Here is a 22798-nt window from a genome sequence, read left to right as displayed (position 1 = left end):
GTAGTAAAAAATCTGTGGTATGTCGGATAATAGGCGGGCAACGGGAAATAGGCGGGATCTTATGTATGTTTATAATTATTATTAACCCTTTCACGGACAGAGACCATGGATCATTAATGGTTCATAATAGGTAGTATGAGAGTATGACAACTTGGAATCAAAACGTCATTAGACGTTCTGTCCTCGAAATTGTTAAACAGAACGACTAGTTCACTGTAATTAGTGATTTTATTGTACTTTAATGAAGATAACGTATGCATTTTACAATAGCTTCAACGCGCGCAAAGAATTAGATCTTAGCATAGTATGTAAAAGATTTTCATTTTCTGCAGGCTCTGCACGAAAACCGCGCCGCGCCGCGCGCTGTGCGAATTATGTCGAGTGTATCAACCAATAGACGTTGCAAATGCTATCTACGTGGATAGACGTAGCTATTGGTTAAAGTCCTCGATATAATTGAAAGGGCTGATGATAATTATGTATCTCTGCTTACCCCAAAAAGATAAAATAAAAAAGGGTAAATAAAAGTTGTCTACTTAAGAATTAGTAAGTTACTTTATTGTTAGGTGTTTTGTTTATGAATCACTATTGCATTGTAAATGGCACCTCTTGAAACAAGCTTCGTACGACGCTTCTTAGGATGATTTCTGAAAATAAAAAAAATAATTTTTAGTTATTTTTAGTGCTCTATGCTGTTTTGGGAGCAAATAAAAAACAGAACACGTTCGTAACAAAAATCCGACAAGAGGGATTGTGTCCTCTAACATGATGGACTAATGTTATGGGCGATAGGCTGATCCCTTATCACCATAAGGTTCATCCTATCCAGCTTACAACATCGTATCAACAGTGGCTGCAAGCTGTCTTTGATTATTTGTGGCTCTGCCCATCCCTTTAGTGATTACGGGCGTGAGTTTATGTATGTATGTATTTTAAGTTATTTTTTACAATTAAGTACTAGTATGTACATACAGCACACATCTGCTCACTAGTAAGTGATACCTGGGGGGTTAAAATGGCCACATCGAAGCAATTCATCTAAGAAAGCAATATTGCTATTTGACATTTGTTTGCATTGCGCACTTACTTTTTTATGCGCAAATGTCAAATTGCAATATTGCTTTCTTAGATGAATTGCTTCGATGTGGCCATTTTAACCCCCCAGGTATCACTTACTAGTTAAGCAATTCATCTAAGAAAGCAATATTGCAATTTGACATTTGCGCATATAAAAGTAAGTGCGCAATGCAAACAAATGTCAAATAGCAATATTGCTTTCTTAGATGAATTGCTTCGATGTGGCCATTTTAACCGCTCGGACCTCCCCCAAAAGTAGCAGAAAAAGTGTAGGTAGCGTAAAGCTAACCTAAAGACAACTGCCGTCTAAAATTTATTAAAATGAGGGACTGGTGTGACCACGAGTCCGGAGGGGGACTTCCCTCTCCTAGCTACTATCCTCAACAACAATATAGATAGCGCTGTTAAGATTTCATAGATTCAAATTCAAAAATATCTTTATTCAGTAGGTAACATAGTTACACTTTGAATCGTCAATTTTACATAACGAACGTCTCATCCGCCTAAAACTACTGCAGCTTCTCACAACCTGTATAGCCAGGGAAAAGAAGCTGCAAGAAAAACCTCGGCACAGGGCCCTAGACGTTCTTTAAAAAAATAAAAACATATGCATGCATATAACAGACATATGCATCTTTTCTCTTTGTTTTTTGGGTATAAATGATGACCCTTTTTATTACACCCAGGTACAATTAATTAATTATTATCTTCCACCCATTATAATCCTGATCAAAATACCTAAGTAGAAACGATGCAGGCAATTTACATAATGTGATCCAAATATCAAGCAACACCTATTTTTGTATAATTATGCTTCTGCCATTTATGTATTTTTGAATAATTATGTACGGCAGTAATAAGATAATAGGTAATTTATTACGTTAAAGGTATACATACATAACATAACATAAACTGCCTATATACGTCCCACTGCTGGGGGAGGAGCATACTCCACCACGCTGCTCCACTGCGGGTTGGTGGAGGTGTTTTTACGGCTAATAGCCGGGACCAACGGCTTTACGTGCCCTCCGAAGCACGGAATCATCTTACTTTTTCGGACAATCAGGTGATTCAAGCCTGAAAAGTCTTTACCAAACAAAGGACAGTCTCACAAAGTGATTTCGACAATGTCCCCATCGGGAATCGAACCCGGACCTCCAGATCGTGAGCCTAACGCACTAACCACTAGACCACGGAGGCTGTTAAAGGTATACAGCGCCATCTATATTATTTTTAAGAAAAGAAGTCTGGAAAGTCCCTCATTGTCATTTAGTTCCACTAAAATTCAAAGGACTTCTTTTGTAGCACGTTTCTATTCTTGGTATGACTCTTTCGCACTAGGCTCTATCTTTCTGTTCTATTATCATTTATAGGCGCCATGCTGCGCAACAATTTCAGAACTTTGTTACACTTACAGCACAGGGCGTTCCGTTGCGTACATATTTGAACAGTGACTCCGCCATGTTGCCGGAGGTGGGCGCAGCGCATCCCTCCAGGGCCCTCACTATACACGATGACAGCTCGTCGAATTTGGCGCATTGCTCCTAGAAAAAAAAGGTAGATGAAATGATAAACTTTTTTTTTTTAACTAGATTTCAACGGCCTCCGTGGTCCTATGGTTGAGCGTTGGTGGCTCACGATCCGGAGGTTCCGGGTTTGAAACCGTGTGGGAACATCAGAAAAATCACTTTGTGGGCCCTGGTTTGGTTAGGACATTATAGGCTGATCAGTCGAGTGTCGGAAAGCAAGGTGATCCATGCTTCCGAAGGCACGTTAACCCGTTGGTACTTACTGATGTAAGTACGTAGTCGTTACATGAGCCATGTCAGGGGTCTTTGGCGGCTATACTCAACAACTGACACCAGGATTGATGTGGTTGGTAATCCACCTCACAACCCTCACGAAAGAAGTTTTCTTTGTTGTGTGACGTTACTTATTGTAGATTTTCCGTAGATGGTATTAACTACTTGGCCGGACAAATGGGGAGCGCTGAGGGCTCTCAACCGATAGAAGAAGCTTGTTTGCAATTTGGGGTTTGCGTATGTAAAAGTGGCCTTTATAACCTTCTTGGCCATTACTTTAAATCATCCTTAATTTGATAAGTATATAGCACTGGTTCATACCTGGATGGTGAGTTTCTTGGCGGCGTCTACATCAGGCACACCCTCCCTGACTTTACCAGCGCACTCGCGGATCTGGTTGGCCTTCTCTTGGAAGCACTCGGGGCCGCCCTCGGCAATGAACACTGGAAATTGAGATGAACGGTTAAAAAACATCCGAACAAGAGTGAGTGAGTGAGTCGTGTCAAGATCGATTCGTAATAAATGGAACTACTCAGGTCTCTAATTAATAGAAACACTTGCTTTCCCATATCTGTGTTTCAGACCCCGATATGGGCAGATAATGGCAGCATTGCCAGCGTGGTCGACGATTTCCCTCAATGCGCTTTTCGCTATTGGCCCACTAGGTTTGATTAATTCTCTCAGACGACACCCTCAGCCGAGGTTCGCGCCCAACTGGGCACCCTCAAGCCTGTTGTCTTAAATTTTCTACCGGGTGAAAACACTAAGCGCTCCGCATTTGTCCGGCCATTTAGTTAATGCAATTTGTGGCGAATGTACAATAAATCATTAGCAGTCGTTAATGACCATCAATCCGCACTGGGCTCGCAGATGGTTTAAGGCCCGTTCTCCCTATCCATCCATAGGGAAGGCCCGTTCCCCAGCAGTGGGGACGTTAATGGGCTGACGATGATGGTACAATAAATCATGTCAAAATTAAAACATCTCTGTGTGCAGCAGAGTCTCGAACTATTGTGATACACAAGTTCTGATTAGAGATGACTGACCGGACACACGTCTAAAAAAAATACCGTTTTTATTATTTTTTTTTACTTTTAATTAATTACAACAACCAATCTATTAATTCCAACCTGAGCCACTTTTGCACTTTCTAGATAAGCATGTCCCATTCTCAGCCACATCGCCACTTGCCAACAGGTGAGTTTGTGGTCAAATGCTTGCCTATCTTCCATAAAAAAAATACCAAGAACATAATTAAACCCTGGGGGGACTTCTGTTCTTCTATCGTGAGGGTTATGAAGTAACCCTGGCGTCAGGATTAGTATTGACCCGCCAAAGGCCCCTGACATGGCTCATGTAACGACTACGTACTTACATCAGTAAGTAGTAACCGGGACCAATGCATTCATGGACACTCGAATGAAACTCGGAGATAGACATGGACTGAACGACATAAACACTTACAAGCAATCCTGTCGCCATCCTTGTAGCAGACGAAGTCAATGAGCTGGTCGGTGGCGTTGTTGATGGAGGTGACGTGCTCTCGCAGCGTGGCGTCCAGGCAGGGAGTGACAGCCGTCAGCAGGGTGTGGATGCATGTCTTCAACTGCGGGGACTTGGCGCAATACCTGGAGATAAAAAACGTGAATGTTAAAAATTACTTGTGGATATTCTTCTTCTAACGTGTCGATCAATGTTGTGAGATCAATGAACGACCTCATCACCCTGGTGTCAGGGTTATTATTGAGCCGCCATAGGCCTGATATATCCCATGTAATGACTACTCCGTATAACGACAGATATTGCTTCAAGTTAAATTGTCGGGCAAACTCTTGGGTCGTTGTCGTAGACCTGTGGGAAGAAGCTATTCCGTATAGCCAGGGACAGGCATACATCCCATGAGATGATCGCAAACCTCCAGTAATGGAGAGGCACGACAAGAATAAGAACTACGTACTGACATCAGTTAGTAGTAGCTAGGGACCAATTAGTTAGGGACCAACTGCGTAACGTAGTTACCGATTCACTGAACATCTTTCAGACAAACGAGTGATGAGCTTGTAATGTCGTAACAGTCCTAACCAATCTAGGGATTACAAAGTGATTTTTGCAATATGTCTCCATTGGTATTCCAACACGAGACCTTTTGATCATGAGCCCAACACACATATATTAAGTTCATTTCTAAAAATTCGTCGTGGTCGAGCATTATAATATCTAGAAACCTCTAGTTTGCTGGTCGTAGTGTTAAGTGGATACCACAACGTTGAGAGAATAATTACTATACTACAACTAACTACTACTGTAATTAATTACTATTTATGGAGGAAGAAACTATTTTGTTCAGCAAAACTTACTTCTTGAAAACTTCATCCAGAGCGCCTTTAGGCTTGGCTTCTTCGATCTCCTTCTTGATAGTCTCAGGGTCGAACAAGCTCTTACCGCACTCGATGAAGCTTTTAGCCGCATTCTGTGAAGGATTTTATACTTATTTGAACGAATTTGTAGGTATAGGTAACCCGTACATACAAAAACGCCTATTTTCCGACGGGGTAAGGATCCATGGAATTCTTTCTACTTCGATCCTGACACACTTTTCCTACTTCCACCACATTCATCATTCTTTTCACACACTCTCGCCGGCGACCGTACCAACTAAAACTTTGGGATATGGCCAAATCCCAATATGGTGCAATGTACAATCAAAGAGCAAAAGTGCAGTCACTGAGCCCAGCGAATTATTTGTAAACAGTGGTGAAATTATGAACCATTAGTTGTCATAACTATAAAATTTAAGTTTTTGTAGGTGTTTTTGGTCTATTATAGAAACGACATGCAACCAGTTTATTTATTACTTTGCAAGAAACTGATTGGACTTTTGCTTATCGTACGTCTTCCTAAAGTTTTACATTATTATACAAACATACCTATATAAACTCACGCCAGTAATCCGTAATGGGGTGGCAAAAGCTACAAGTTCTAAAATCTTCCGCTTTCGCAATCATACTTCTTTTCATCCGCTCCACGTATCCAAACCATATATAATCTCATTGGTACTGTTGCTAAATGTTTGTATGTTTTGTTTTTGTGCAATAAAGTATATTTGATTTGAATCTCCTCTTCAATCTTAGAAAAGAAAATTTACCCGACCCGACAACCCTACACAGAATGTGATGGTGCCGCAAAATTAGGAGAGCCGACCCCAAGAAGAAACAAGGAAGCGCAAGGAAGAAGAAGAATGTCCTCTTCAATCTTAGACCTAATCGTATATCTTAGGTAGGTATTAGAATATTGCAAGCTATATACACTCGTACCTCGACGTCCTCAACCTTGTCTTCTGCGCCGTTCTTCTTGCAGTACTGCGTCACCATCGACTTGAACTGCTGCCTTTGTTCATCTGTCACTTGGTACTGCGCGAACGCACCTGAAATTGTAATAATAACATAAATAACACAACATTTAGAGTAAATTGTCTTAAGGGGCCTCTACGAATTGGCTTCGGCTCCACGCACGCCTTCCTAGATATGGAAACGACACGTACCTATGTGCTTAGGAAAGTTTTAAGGCTTAATGCTTAACATCTTATCATCGGCGTTTGTGTGTAGAATGTGTGAAATTGCCTGCTTTATATCTATTTGGTGGCGACGAAGTAACAAATGCAGTCCTATTACTTATTCGTTAACATTAAAATATCATATTAACATTAATTTACTGAGTAAGTACATAATTATATTAGACCGACGTAGAGTGCAAATTATATATTAACTACTTACTTATCTATGTTTATGTATACGAAACCTGTCGTTAAGCACGATAACAGTGCTTATTAGGTAGGTACACATAATATAATTATTATTTAATCTTAAGTAAGAAACCTAATTTATTTGCTTGTAATAATTACGAAAGATAACTTCGAAATACTTAAGTAAAACAAAAACAGTCTTATCGAATTTATGTCACTAACACCCTATCTACTTGTATGGCTACTTGAATGCACTTGTACAGGGTGTAAGTGACAACGTAACAAATACTAAGGGGGGTGATTCATCTCATTATTGTGAGTTAACATTAAAAATCATATTAATATTGAATTCCACTTGATATTAACTCAGAATCGTGGTCTGAATCGTCCTCCTCAGTATTCGTTACGATGTCACTAACACCCTGTATGTATAGTATGGATGATGCGTCCCAAGTTTAAAATTACAAGTCTCACTGAAGTTCACTTAACCCATTGCAAACAGACCTTTATAATTGCACTCCTTAACGATGATGTAAGTTTTGTGACCTATGTAACTTGACGATCTTGATGATAATTGTAATATTTACATACATACTGATCTCGCCTATTTCCCGTTGGGGTAGGTAGAGATCACGGAATTCCGTTTACTGCTATCCTGATACAAGTGGTGGCCACAGGGCGGTGCGACCGGTGCGACCGCACCGGGCGCCGATATAGGTGGGGGGGGGGGGAAACAACTAGACTGGTCCACCCTGGCCAGCAGCCCCGTATCTATAATAATAATAGCAGGCGCCATAGTCCCCCATAGCTCCAGTATCCCCCACTAACCCCCAACCCAATAGCCCAGTTCCCTTTGTTCCCATAATCTGCAATAGTCCTACACGAACCGGGAATTGTCTTTGGGTGCACTCCAGGGATAGTCTCCGGTTGGTGTCACACCACATTTAGATTAAACTGTGTTAAGGGGCCTCTAAGTGTTGGCTTCGGCCCCACGCACGCTTCCAAAAGTCCGAGACTCCATAATCCCGAGATATGGAAACGACATACAAATAATAATAATATAAAATGATTTCCAATATCATACATATACCAGCATTAAGCTGACTAATATTAATTTCACAAGAAAATAATAATAAAAAAGCTTATTTAGGTAAAATCTACGACACACATATACATTTACAACATTAAAATATAAACACATTAAATTAATATTTAGTTGGAAAACATAAAGGTATATGGGTGCCGCAGTTTACCAAAAAAGGCCAGGGTTCAGTGAAAATTTACCCAGAGAGCAACACTGATTTTCAACCCACGCCGATCGGTGAAACGCGAGTACCCGCACAAATATACATTTACAACATTAAAATATACACACATTAAATTAATATTTAGTTGGAAAACATAAAGGTATATGGGTGCCGCAGTTCACCAAAAAAGGCCGGGGTTCAGTGGAAATTTACCCAGAGGGCAACACTGATTTTCAACCTACGCCGATCGGTGAAACGCGAGTACCCGCACAATAAACCTAAACCTAAAAGCAACTGGGTTTTGTATTTTGAGGGGCTGAGGGGTGCCACTTTCAGGTCTTGCACCACGTAAATATTTTGCTAAGGCCACCACTGGCAAAAACCTTCGTACATGCTTACCGGTTAAGAGTAAGCTCTAACCTGGCCTTTCTTTAAAACATTGATCGTCGTATAGGCCTTCCTCTTCCAACTCTACCAAGTGCATCATAAATGTTTTTCGTAAGCCTGCTTCAGTATCTCTACATATCCGAATCATCTAAGCCTCCCTTTAATCTCTTCAATACATTTTCTTTCACACAACACCACCTTATTCTTCTATGGTGTGGGTTGTGAGGTGGAGTACCAACCTGTACAACCCTGGTGTTAGGGTTACTATTGAGCTGCCAAAGGTCCCTAACATGGCTCATGTAACGACTACTTACTTACATCAGTAAGTAGTAACCGGGAACAACGGATTAAGGTGTTCGGCACGGATCATCTTACTTTCGGACAATCAGGTGATCAGCCTGTAATGTCCTAACCAAACTGGGGACCACAAAGTATTATTTGTGATAAACGCTCAACCACTGAACCAAGGAGGTCGTCCCCCTTATCACATTATTTCTTAATGATAATTATTTCAGAGAATATCTATCTTTGGCATGGCATATTGATGCTTTCCAAAACAAACAATCTTACTTGAACTTGACATTTCATTAACATCGTACGAGTGATAAAATTATCATATGTATGTGTTATAGGTAATGTTAATGTATAGTCTAGAGCAATATAATGTACCCACTTTAGGACTTTGTCACACTAACATATTTGACATTTAGTGAGACTTACTGTTCAATTTGTCAAAAAAGTTAATGTGATATGGTACCAAAGTGTATACATATTAATGCTTGTGACCGTACCTATATAACATTATTATATAATAAGGAACTCTCCGAGCTACGTTCCCCAAAAATAATAAAAATGGCGCTGTAGAGATTTAACGTGATAATTACCTACTTTCTCATTACTCGGGTACATAATTTATTATTCAAAAATACAATGTAATGGCAGAAGCATTGTACTTATAAAAATAATTGTTGCTTGATATTTGGATCACAAATATCCGTTAATAATTTGTTAATAAAAATAATAAAATAAATATTAAATATATATATAATATATTAATAAATATAAAAATAATAAAATAAATATTATTATTTTCTAGTTTAATTATTTATTTTTGGTCTGAATCACCCTCAAAGATTTCGTTACGATGTCACTAACACCCTGTATAGGCAGATAACACTGGTAGTGGTTGCCTGAAAGGCATTGCTTCGGAGCAATAAGGACGCCCATTTGTACTGTTGTTTAATGTTTTATAAATGTTTGTATGTTTTGTTTGTGTGCAATAAAGTATATTTGATTTTGATTTGATTTGAATATGATAATGTGTAAAAACCTAAAATTTTCCTAAACTACTTATACAGGGTGGCCCAGAAGTTCAGGATCAAAATGAAAAATTAGATAGAGGGGCTCATTAGCTACCAGAAACACCCCCATGTATGTTCAGCAATTATTTACGGTTTAGGAGATATGACCCATTTTGTACCTTTTTCTAGATTTTCTACCTTACTTCAGAAATAATCATTTTGTCGCTATCCCTTTCTTAATAATTATTTTATTTTACTTCACAACTATGCCTAAGGCTATGTACCGCTCAATCAAAGATAAATCAAAGTCAAATTAAGTATAAAAAAAAAGTTATCGGAAGTCAAAGTGAGAATTCGACCAAAATTGTTACAGTTGTTAATACTTCGCCGAAGAATAATAAACACATGAGATTGTCATGGACCCTAAAAGTATTTCTAAAAACTGCTCCATTTAATAGGCTTTTAGAAACATCCAAAAAAAGTACCCTTAATACGGGCAAAAAACTAAGTAATTAGCCCTCAAAGGTTGCAAGACAGACAGATTTGAAGGAAAATTTGACATTCTCATACAATGTAGCTGCTACTTTCTAACGTTGTTAAAGGTGCTCAAAGACACATTTTATTTTAGTATCTAATAGTATGAATCACCAACAGTGTTTGGGGATAACTTTTTCCTTGAAATCTATGTACCTTCATTAAAATACGAATACCAAAAGTGACTGCAAGTTTTGTCTTCGGATTTTTGCTATGTCTACCCTGTTAGCGATTATAAGCGTGATTTTTATTTACTTTTAATTGAAAATGTGTCTTTGAGCACCTTTAACAACGTTAGAAAGAAGCAGCTACATTGTATGAGAATGTCAAATTTTCCTTCAAATCTGTCTGTCTTGCAATCTTTGAGGGCTAATTACTTAGTTTTATGCCCGTATTAAGGGTACTTTTTATTAATGTTTCTAAAAGCCTATTAAATGGAGCAGTTTTTAGAAATACTTTCAGTGTCCATGACAATCTCATGTGTTTATTATTCTTCGGCGAAGTTTTAACAACTGTAACAATTTTGGTCGAATTCTCACTTTGACTTCCGATAACTTTTTTTTTATCTTTGATTTCACTTTGATTTATCTTTGATTGAGCGGTACACAGACTTAGGCATAGTTGTGAAGTAAAATAAAATAATTATTAAGAAAGGGATAGCGACAAAATGATTATTTCTGCAGTAAGGTAGAAAATCTAGAAAAAGGTACAAAATGGGTCATATCTCCTAAACCGTAGATAATTGCTGAACATACATGGGGGTATTTCTGGTAGCTAATGAACCCCTCTATCTAATTTTTCATTTTGATCCTGAACTTCTGGGCCACCCTGTATAATCTACTGCTGATAACCGCTAAGGGAATATCCGAATACAGAATTATATTTGTAATTGTGTGCTGCTGGTTGCGCTGGGGGGTTAAAATGGCCGCATTGTTTGCATTGCGCACTTACTTTTATATGCGCAAATGTCAAATTACAGTATTGCTTTCTTAGATGAATTGCTTCGATGTCCCCACTTTAACCCCCCTGGTGAGAAGAACAGAAGAGCTGATCAGTTTCCCTTATCATCAAAAAGAGGAAAAAATGCAAGAAAATGTTTTGGAACCGAAGTCGGGAAATGTCACGATTAGTTTGAACTGCAGCTCTCGAACCCCTCTTCCTGCGCCTGCGCTATTTATCAATTTACCTCGTCAACGGTCTGAGCCGCTCGAACTCTTTATTTTTAGCTTTGACCCTTCGTTGACGGGCTATCCTGTCTCGAAACGTGATCACATTGCATTATAATTTGGTTTTGTTTATAGACAACGTCTGTGGTCTAGTGGTTAGAGCATTATGCTCATGATCTGGAGGTCCGGGTTCGATTCCCGACGGGAACACTGTCGAAATCACTTTTTAAGACTGTCCTTTGTTTGGTAAGGACTTTTCAGGCTTGAATCACCTGATTGTCCGAAAAAGTAAGATGATTCCGTGCTTCGAAGGGCACGTTAAGCCGTTGGTCCCGGCTATTAGCCGTAAAAACACCGCCACCAACCCGCATTGGAGCAGCGTGGTGGAGTATGCTCCATACCCTCTTCGGTTGATTGAGGGGAGGCCTGTGCCCAGCAGTGGGACGTATATAGGCTGTTTAGTTTATGTTATGTTTGTTTATAGATTTAAGCATCCGATGAGTGGCGTAACTATTTGAAAACATTTATGTTTATGAAGTCTTTGATTATGTAACACGTTGTTTATTTCTCAGGAATGAATCAATTCGACAAGTACTTAAAAACTTGCTTTATATAACTAGATATCAGACATTTTTGTCAAATGAAACGCGATACTATTTTATCCTAAGATCTTCTTCTGTCGTGTGGGTTGTGAGGTGGATTACCAACCCCATCAACCCCGGTGTCAGGGTTACTATTGAGCCGCCAAAGGCCTCTGACATGGCTCATGTAACGACTACTAACTTACATCAGTAAGTAGTAACCGGGACAAACGGCTTAACGTGCCTTCCGAAGCACGGATCATCTTACTTTCGGACAATCAGGTGATCAGCATATAATGTCCTAGCCAAACTAGGAATCATAACATAAAATGATTTTTGTAATATGTCCCCACTGGGATTTGAACCCGGGACCTGCAGATCCTGAGCTCAGCGCTCAAACCAATGGACCAAAGTTTATGTCGGATATTTCACATCCATATCTTATAGCTAAGTTACAAAATACATATAGTAAGTACTTATAAAAATGTTCTCTGTGGTACAATGATCCAAAAGAAGACAGGTGATCCGCCCAAATACTAAGTACGTCCATTATGGACAGGATGAGGTTCCGGTGGTGTAATGGTTAACACGCTTGTTTCGGCTTCACAGGAGGTGCAGGCTCAAGTCCCGTCCGAGTCAGGTTTTTTCGATATATTTTCACTTTGTGACAACCATCATTTTGGAAAGGACATTTCTGGATATAGTTGTATTTGAGCTTTATGGTCCTATTACCTGATACGAATGTAGGAAAGTGAGAATACTATGAAAGGATAATGAAGGGGAATTTGATTGTTTATGGTATGAAAGGAGGATGGTTAATAAATGGGACGTAAGGCAGTTTTAAAAAGTAAGAAAGGCGAGTCTATGGTGCGATGTCGGTCGGGTTAGAGGATTTTGTTAAAATATAAGGAGTAAAGTGATATTTAAAATATCCCGTGTTATTTCTATATCCCACATGAATAATAAATAAAGAAGAATTTAGACAACACTACTTTTTGCTACATGGACGACATATTAAATGATGCACTGACCCCAAACTAAATGGGATAAACGCAGGAAATTATCTTCTTAAGTACCTTTATAGGTATGCTACACAAAGTGCTTATAGTGGTTCAAACTCTTATACAGTTCAGCAACAAATAACTTTGCTAACTTTTTTTTTACAAAACAATGGTGTTCATTCCAGTACCATCTAATTTTATTTTAAGTCATACCTGTCATTTTCTTATCCGCCGAAAAGGAATGGGACGAGTAATCGACAGGCATAAAATTTATGGAGCACACGTCAATTTAAAGGCAGAAGTTTAAAAAACCCTTCCAAAATTTTATATTGGCCAATAACCCGACAGAATTAAGTTGACAGCACACGTCAAACGGATTGCACATGGGCGAGATGCCTATTTAATTCGCCCGGGTTATTCATTTCTTTTTAAAATTAATTGCTTTTCTCTAAGAAGGTATAATAAAAAAACCGCACCAGGTGAAGTCTGGTCGAAGTACCAGTGTATGTTTAATAGGGTATTTCACTGAGTCGAAGATAAATTATAAAATGCTAATCTAGAAATATAAGTCAAGATATGATGATGATCAAAAATAAATCTCATTTTTCTTTTTGACTTACTAACGAAATTTCATTATGAATTAACATTAGTTCGTCTTTTGCTTTTACTGATGACGTCACTGGCCAGTATTTCCATACACATTCCGGATAAAATTTTCGTTTTGATGTTTCAAAAACAGTAGGTACTTATCCCATTCAACGAACTTGTCAAAATAGCCTATTTATAACTAAAATTGATTACGTACTTATACACTTTGGTACCCTGTCACATTCACTTTTTTGTCAACTTGAATTGTAAGTCTCACTAAATGTCAAATATTAGTGCGACAGGATTCTAAAGTGGGTAAGCAAGTAAATAATATTACTCATTATACATAGTTTGTCATGTTCTATTTCTTTAAGTACTTAAATATTTTTCTTTGTCAATGTTTACCTGTAAACATCGCAGAAAATACGTATAGCTAATTATTAATTTAAATGAATTAATTTTTGATTGTAAGCTTACCAACAGCCAAGAAGGCAACGAGAATAGTTTTCCAGATCATTTTGATGCACTGTAGACGTGTAATTGTACTGACGGGTAACCACTGACTGAAGCTCGTCCATCCTAACTCACATTATATACATCACAACCGTTACGTGGTTGATTCATACTTGGGTCATCCTCGAACTGATTATATTATTATACCCGTGTATTTTATTTGTTTAACCCACATAGATATTTATTGGGTGAGAACAACATACGCATTCAGAATGCGTTTCGATGCTTATCGACTAAATTATGTCTTAGAAGGACTAAATTATGTCCCCAAATAATATTTTTATTATAATGGATTATGGATCTGTACACGAAAACCAAATCAACCAATCACAACCCCGAACCCCCGTCGGCGTGATCGTCAATTGCCCCTTATTCAGGGCTTATCGCTAGCGACCCACTAGGGCCGATTAATTCTTTCAAATATATTGCTCTCAGACAACGCTCTGAGTCGAGGTTCGCGCCCAACTGAGCACCTTCAGGCATGTTGTCTTAAATCACTCCCAATTTGTCCGGTCATGTAGCTAATGTCATTTGCGGCAAATCTACAATGAATGCCGATGTTTTTCTTGCAGTTTCTTTTCCCGGCTATACAGGTTGTGAGAAGCTGCAGTAGTTTGAGGCGGATGCGACGTTCGTTATGTAAAAATTGACGATTCAAAGTGTAACTATGTTGCCTACTGAATAAAGATATTTTTGAATTTGAATTTGAAAATCACCTCGAAAAAGACATGTGGCCGATGGACTAATTGCCCTCCCATTAAAGATAACAGTCCTGAGCTCATATAGATATGTATGTATATTATATATTCTGTAATGAAGGGAGCCGTAAGCCCAGGTAGAAGAACGCTTGACTCTCATTGTGCGGTCGCAGGTTCGAAACCCAACAAGCGCCTAAACCAATGTTAGTCGAATTTGTTTCCGATTTCATATATAGTTCTTAAATGTTTATTAGGTGCTCAGTAGTGAAGGAAAAACCCCACATTCCTGATAAATGCGTTTCAGCGGTATCTGCCCTAATCTGTATTGGGCTAGTTTTTCTTTTGCGGGTTAGAAGGTCAGGCAGGCAGTCGATTCAAATCTTTAGGTTAGGTAAGCGGACCCTGTGAGAACAAGATAAACTAGGGAGATGGTGTAATTAATAAAAAATCGACAAAACGTTTCGAGAAAAGGTAGGTAGTGCCCCTGCCCTTGCGTTTCGCTTTGCTCGCCTTGGCGGGCGCACTCCCGTGCCCCCAGATATCAGTTGACAATAAGTGATCTCAATCTAACACGATTAAAAACCGGAAACATTAACATCTCTATAAACGCAGTTATTCAAGACAAGAACGCCTGCGATTATAGTAATAGTCCATATTTAGTAAGTAATGCAGAATATTTTAACATTATTCTATAAAAAAACACAGCTTTAAATGGAAATAAAATTTATGTCGTCAGGAATAGTGCGTAAATACATTAATTATAGTGATAAATTGTAACCCGGGCAATTTCCATGCTCCACCGTGCATTTGCATTTTCGGAGGTATATGACCTAACTTGTATTAGGCTGGTTTTCCCTTTGCGGGTTGGAAGGTCAGACAGGCAGTCGCTTCTGTAAAAAACCGGACCTGTCAAATCTTCAGGTTACGTAAGCGGACCCTGTGAAAAAAACGGGATAATGCTAGCGATGATCACCAACCCGCATTGGAGCAGCGTGGTGGAATATGCTCCATTCCCCCTCCGGTTTATTGAGGCGAGGCCTGTGCCCAGCAGTGGGACGTATATAGGCTGTTTTTGTATGTTATGTTTAAGACTTTGGCATGCATTAAACAACTTTTCCAAATAAATGAACACCTATTATAAAAAAAATATTTTTTTTAATAAAAATATTAATAAAATAAGCAATAATATATTTTTCTTTTATATAAGTATTTTGTTTTTCCCAGACGCTTGCGAGTTGCGATCAACTAACGTGAGAAGGCCTGTGCGTTTGGTTTCAAAAGCGCCACATAGGCATGAGCATAACCTTTGCCACAAATCATCTAGACCGGCCGGTCCAGTGGTTGACCGTTGAGCTCACAATCCGGAGGTCCCGGGTTCAAATCCCGGTGTCTCGGTGAAAATCACCTTATGATCCCTAGTTTAGTTAGGACTATACAGGCTTATCACCTGATTGTTCGAAAGTAAGATGATCCGTGCTTGTGGAAAGAAATATAGAAAGAAGAAAGAAAAAATATAGGGAGGTATTCTAAATGATCTGTGGCAAAGGTTGTGCTCATTCCTATGTGGCGCTTTGGAAAGCGCACGGGCCTACTCACGTTAAGTAGTTCCCTGAACTACTTACTGAAGTACGTCGTCGTTACATGAGCCACGTCAGAGGCCTTTGGCGGCCTGGTAACCTCCCCCCCACTCCCTGACATAAAAGCCGGATCCGCTCCTATAAAGAATAATCTTTGCGTCGCACAGTTCGGTGTTTGCGAATGTCCCCACAACGACAGCGTGGCCTAACGATGTATGTATTCATCTCTGGTGACCCCGTATAGTGATAAGGTGGGTTATTTTATAAAAAACAAGATCAAAACAAAAAAAGGAGTTTTGCAAAGTAACAAAGTATATATGCTGACAAACACGGTACCCTCCTTTGCATCGCGCAGTCGAGTGTCACTAAACTTACCTGTGTTATTTGCGAATGTCCAAGATATATACGGCCTTCGGTGGTGATGCCTAAGTTTCCGGCCAAGTAGTTAACGTTACTGCATCTAGGCCCGCGTGGTGGTTTAAGGCCCGATCTCCCTATCCATCCATAGGGAAGCCCCGTGCCCCAGCAGTGGGGACGTTAATGGGCTGGTGATGATGATGAGTTAATGCCATCTGCGGCAAGTGTACAATAAGTCACGTCAAAAAAAAATGGTGGTGATGCCTAACGATCTTTGAGTCCATTGTGACCCCATGGCGACCCCGCGTACGTTGATAACGTGGGTTATCGAGACCTGACACACCACACACGCTACGAGGAAATTTCAAGACGAAAATATTTTCACTGATGTAACTAACTGTAACTCGTCTAAGTATCGCTTTATCGGCTAGTGCGAAAGAGAGGAAAAATATATGTCTCTTTCGCACTTAAAGTATTACAGCTTAGTAGGTACGAAAGATACTTTAATAACTAAATAGGGTAACTATAATATATAAACAGCCTATACACGTCCCGTTGCTGGGCACATGCCTCCCCTCAAATAACCGGAGTGGGTATGGAGCATACTCCACTATTAATAGAAAGAACTAACGGCTTAACGTGCCTTCCGAAGCACGGAATCATCTTATATTTTCAGACAATCAGGTGTTTCAAGCCTGTAAAGTCCTTACCAAACAAAGGGCAGTCTCGCTTACTACTTACCCACCATACTTAGAATACCTATGACTTCTCTGCACTCTAGTAGGTATTTTAGTAGGCCCGAAGGAAGGACGTAAATATACGATCCTGCAGACCTGATTACTCTAGCCATAGCGGCGGCCAATCAGCTCGCGACAACTGACACTTCATGACTCCGATACCCATCACTTCGGCATGGTCGACGATTTTTCACTCATTCAGCGCTTATCGCTATCGACACACTAGGGTCGATTAATTCTTACAAATATACACCCTAAGTCGATGTTCGCGCCCAACTGGGCACCGTCTCAAATTTTGTACCGAGTGAGAGCTCTCAGCGCTCCCCATTAGGCTAGTTTCCAACTAGTCAAATCAGTTACTTTTTATTAAACGTCAAAACACGAAATCACTAAGGAAATTGTATGAAAAAGCACACTGTTACGTCATAGAAAAACGTGATAAAATGTTTTACTTATTATTACGTTTTTCTTGACTAAAATTAATAAATAACTTAAATAGAAAAAAGAACATGTTTTTCGTCGGTTTTAGATCTGTCTTTATTTATACGTAGTAATTAGAATTTCATAATTTATCATGAACTTACACAACCCATTTGTCGGGCAAGTAGTTAACGCTATTTGCGGCAAATGTACAATAAGTCACGTCAAAAAAAATAGTAGGTATTATCATCTGCGTAACAAATACCCGCGGACGTCACCCGGTTGAAATAATAGATAATTGTAATTAGTATTGATCACAGTTACATTTTGTTTTGTGGAACACTTGCCCATATTAGTGTAGATAGACGTCCTGCTTATAACGGGACAGTCCCGATTTTTGCCTGAAATTTTTACTATTTCCCAATTGGGGTAGTCACAGGTACTTCCATCGCAATATGAACTAAGTACCCACACCTCACCGAGGTTTTCTAGGTAGTGAACCGTAACGCTGTCTTATTAAAATGGTTGAGCCAATTGTGTTAATGAAAACTGCATCTAAGATAAATTAATATCTCATTGGTGCAAATTCGGTACCGGGGTCGGAACAGGCGCGTTGAACCTTTTTTTTTTTTGACGTGACTTATTGTAGATTTGCCTCATATGGCATTAACTACTTGGCCGGAATTAACTACTTGGACGGAGATGCCGGTAAACCGCAGGACCTCAGTGACTCTGCGCGGAATATTTGATAAAATATTTGAATATTGTTAAAAAAAAATGGCTACTAGACGGTAGTCCGGCCAGGGAGCATCATGCAAGTTCAAACATTGATGTATTAATTACTATAGAATAGAATAGAAATAGTTTATTATGAAAGGACGCCACACACACAAAAAAAAAAGACAACAACATCATATGAAATTTCCACTAAAACAATTACAAAAAAGCAAGACGGATGTTAGTCGAAATGATCACAAGGTGGTGGTGGACGTCCTGAGATAAAAGGGCCTCACTCAGCACAAGTCGCGGCGTGAACCACGACGCTGATATTATGTGGACCCTACTACACTGTACTACGTGTACTAATATGTAAACATTTTGAAACATTAACACATTAACTTTTTTAACAAATGAAACCGTAGGTCTCATCAAATGTCAAATATGATAGTGCGACAGGGTCCAAAGTGGGTACATGATATTGCTCATGGCTGTCCTCTGTTACTATGGTTAATGTTGTTATCATTGGTCATTGTTCAAAGGTCAAACACCAAGCAAAACTTTCCGTATATTTTGCTTGGCTTGCCATGACAATAAGTAAACAACGTAGAACTGGTTCAGCTGCTTATCTCACTGTATGTCGTACAACCTAACAGAGAGATTGGGTCCTTTCCAACATGATGAATAATTTTCATCCCTTATCACCATAAGGTTCATCATAGGTATACGGTCTTCGTAGCTGCAGGTTATCTACTGGGTAGTTGTGGCTCTGGCTAGCCCATGAAATTATATAGTATGTATGGTATTTGTTACCTAGGCAAAGCTGACCAAGTCCCTAATTAAGTAAAAAATACACGCCTGTAATCGTTATCCGGGTAACTAGTTTCACACAATCGATTGCCGTATTTGCTGTTGGTAAGTTACTTGTAAATGTGGTGGGCTATTTTTTTTTAATTCCACGTCACATTTGCCTGTAATATTACCTGTAGTTATTATATTAACCGTTGTTGTTGTACCGTCCCGCATCCAACTATTTTTATGGCTGATTCCTGGTAGTGGTTGCCTGGAAGAAATTGCTTCGGAGCAACTAGGTCGCTCGTCGGTACAGTTGCTAAATGTTTGTATGTTCTGTTTGTGTGCAAAAAAGTATTTTTGATTTCATTTGCAAGTCACTTACCACTCACTCACTCACCACTCAACACTTCAAGGTCACTTTCAAGGACAGAACCATTCTTTGCCCGTTGTCCTACTGCCTAGTCCTACTAGTAGTACCATGGGGATTTTTTTTTGCCCGGGGTTCTATCAGTAGGACTGTAATATAAATATTAACATTCGTCTACGGACGTTCCGATTCCAAAGTGTCATACTACCTATTATGAACCATCAATGACCCATGGTTTCTGTCCGAGAAAGGGTAATAAAAAGGGTAAGGGTAAAGGGTAGGTTAATTGGAAATGTCTTTTAACATTATCCCGTCTGATTTCTCATTCCAAGAACAGATAAGCTACACGAGCAGAATAGTATAAACATACATCACTGGCCATTAAAATTTATTGTCGTATCTATTGCAAACGATGATAATTACGCAGACACATAAGCGAGTACGACGCATAACGTCCTACGCTCTAAAATTAAAACAGTTTTTAAAATGTTTTGTTTCAACCATAAAGTACCTGTAATATTATTTTTCGTGGTCACTGTGAGTGGAAAGTCTCTCCGTAATATAAACGAAAACTTATCGACTGTTGAACTGGAACCAACCGTGCAATACGTAGATGGACAAAGTCTAACGGACAGTGTGATCACAACAAAGGAAGACACGTTAACTATAACGTTTGGTAGAACTCCTAGTAATTCAGAAGAGGATTCGTCGAAAAGCGAACCTAAAGTGACGCCGAATGAGCCTCACAATTATGAAAATGATTCTGATGGAAGCGAATACCCCTGGAGTGACGAGTCGTCTAGAGATAAACCAGCTTTAAGGCGTGCGATACTCCAGAGATTAGGTATTTTACCCGCTGAAGTTTTAGTAGACCATTACACTGAAAAACAACAAGTATTGTGATAGTGTTACTTAGAAAAAAAAAATAAGTAAGTTATATATTATTTGGCAGATATGAAATTATACAATAAATTATAATATTAAGTATTTAAAAATTGACTTTGTTTTCTCGTTTGATTTATTGTGAACACTCTTAATCACTCTTAGCAAGGTGGTAAGTAGGTATACTTCAGACTACAAATTGGTTAAAGTTTTGAAATAAAAAAACTTGTGTAAGTCTTTTGTTGGAAGCATGTTACTTTTTTTACCTTTTAAGAACTCCGGACATTTCCAACTACCCAGACAAGTAGTAGAGGTCTGAGGAGGACCTATAACCTAAATACGTCATACTAATCGTAGTGTTATAGATACGATATGGTTGAACCCGTTCGCTTGTTGGATTATCAATAACTTCTACGTTGGATATTTCAATAACTTCTACTTCCTTATTTACTTTATAAATGATACAACAAGTATCGTTTATATCTTTATTTAAACATAATATAGGTATTACTATTATGGCGTTTGAACTACATAATGGCTGAATATTATTTTACACTCCAATAAGTACTCCTTCCGAATTTCATATTAGAAATTACGTTGAGCACACTCTCTAAAATGATATACACAGTATTACAACGCAGATAAAAGTGTTACAATGTAACAGACACTAATATCGAAGGCGTATTTCGCCGCCATTTTGTTTTCGTTAAAACATTTGACAGAATAATATTCGCTCATTATTATTTCTCCTAAAACTGATACAATTTCAAGGATATTAATTAGGTACGTATGTGGTGTAACATATTATATTGTACGAAACATTCTGTGGTCGAATACATATTTTGTTGATATGACGTCCACGTTAGCCATGCTTGCCTCTAGAAAACAGGTACATTTATTTGTTTTTCATCGATCGTCGACGCGAAGAAGAAATATAATATTATAGACATATTTGTCATTTTCATTTTTCTCGAATAGAAACTAGTCTTAATCGACTGACTTATAATAATCCAAATCTCCCAACACCTGGCATAGTAACGAATATAGGCTATATACGCTTATTCTTAACACGCGTTATTAAATTTTTGACAAGCACGACTTTATTATCAAGTTATAAACTATAGCTTAGAACTAGTAAAGGAGAACCCACAGTGTAAATGTTAAAACACACTTTACCGTTTCCAACGAATTATTATAAAGCCAGAACAGGTAGAGCTTTAGGTTTTAAGTTGATCAGCTTTCACCGCATATCATGCTGTCATTTCATTGAAATATTTTTTATCAAACATCCATAGTAATTTTTCGGTCAAATGATAATATATCAAGGAACTACCTAGGTAATGTGAGCACTCCCTTATCTTAGAAATAAATAGTCTCATCCTTTGGTTACATATAAAATTTAACGCAATAATAATAGAAAACATTACAAACGACTAAAAGACAAGAAACAATACGAATATACGTATAGGTATAACATCTATTACAACGCTACTGATTTAAACACGTTTCTTGTCAAACAAGAATAGTTACAATAAAATCACAGGTAAGTACAATATCACTATACACATTTTTAATTCTTATAAAATGTCTCTCAGAGAGACGCAAGAGTCTTTTTAAAAAGACCCGTTAGCTTCCTAAACATAATTTGAGACACAAAAAGAAAATTAACTAATTCAAATATGGAAACAAGTAACACAAAATTTTAGACGGTTGGAATCCATAATTAGTGTTATCAATATTACGCGTGCACGCACCTCACTTTCCCCTTGTCATATTCATATACATTATATTTCACAAAATACACGTAGAAAAGTCCATGTTAAGTACTAGTATCATTGATCCATCCAATTAATACATCAAATTGAACATTGTGTATTTTTTTTTCACTGTATTTAGGAAGTAATTTACTTACTCCAAGTACTTTTAAATATCTTCCTTTGTGAAATTGGTTATAACAAATTCACATCTCATAGCCTAAATTTTATGTCTGGCTAGTTAGACAATAGTCTTTCAGACGAAAATTTATTTTTCATCACCGTTGGTTTTAATTTCACAGTGAAACTGTCACATGAATATTTACTAACTTGCTGTTCTTTCATGTAAACCATCGAAGAAGTAAAGAGTCTCTCTAAGTACAACCATATCCTTATAGAAAAATTACCTTAATTAAATGAAGCTAGATATATTGTAAGCTATGATTAATGCATATCTTTTTACATAGGTATTATGTTTATTTTGTACATTTAAGTAACTTTAGTGAATCCAGAAGCTAAATTCTATTGTCAGTGAGGTTGAGGTCTACTATAACT

General features: G+C 38.3%; 1 protein-coding gene across 1 annotated transcript; it reads right to left on the bottom strand.

Annotated features, from left to right (window-relative positions):
• Positions 1-536: 536 nt before the first annotated feature.
• Positions 537-14060, bottom strand: LOC126367093 (27 kDa hemolymph protein-like). The gene is made up of 7 exons (XM_050010498.1): positions 13904-14060; positions 6194-6303; positions 5237-5349; positions 4344-4507; positions 3201-3322; positions 2493-2621; positions 537-647 (listed from the first exon to the last, which is right to left on the bottom strand). Exons 1-7 carry the CDS (start codon positions 13941-13943, stop codon positions 636-638), a joined length of 690 nt encoding a protein of 229 aa, XP_049866455.1. The 5' UTR covers positions 13944-14060; the 3' UTR covers positions 537-635.
• Positions 14061-22798: the final 8738 nt, after the last annotated feature.

This window comes from Pectinophora gossypiella, chromosome 5 (assembly GCF_024362695.1).
Source record: "Pectinophora gossypiella chromosome 5, ilPecGoss1.1, whole genome shotgun sequence".
Classification (NCBI taxonomy): domain Eukaryota; kingdom Metazoa; phylum Arthropoda; class Insecta; order Lepidoptera; family Gelechiidae; genus Pectinophora; species Pectinophora gossypiella.
The sequence above is the reverse complement of the archived record's forward strand: the minus strand, read 5'-3'. Positions and strand labels throughout refer to the sequence as shown.

Excerpts from the sequence above, each read along its gene's own strand:
- LOC126367093 (XM_050010498.1), bottom strand. The coding sequence starts at position 13,943 with ATGATCTGGAAAACTATTCTCGTTGCCTTCTTGGCTGTTG. Across the intron at positions 5,350-6,193 it reads ACAAGGTTGAGGACGTCGAG|AATGCGGCTAAAAGCTTCAT; the intron begins GTACGAGTGTAT and ends AATCCTTCACAG. Across the intron at positions 4,508-5,236 it reads CTGGATGAAGTTTTCAAGAA|GTATTGCGCCAAGTCCCCGC; the intron begins GTAAGTTTTGCT and ends TTTTATCTCCAG.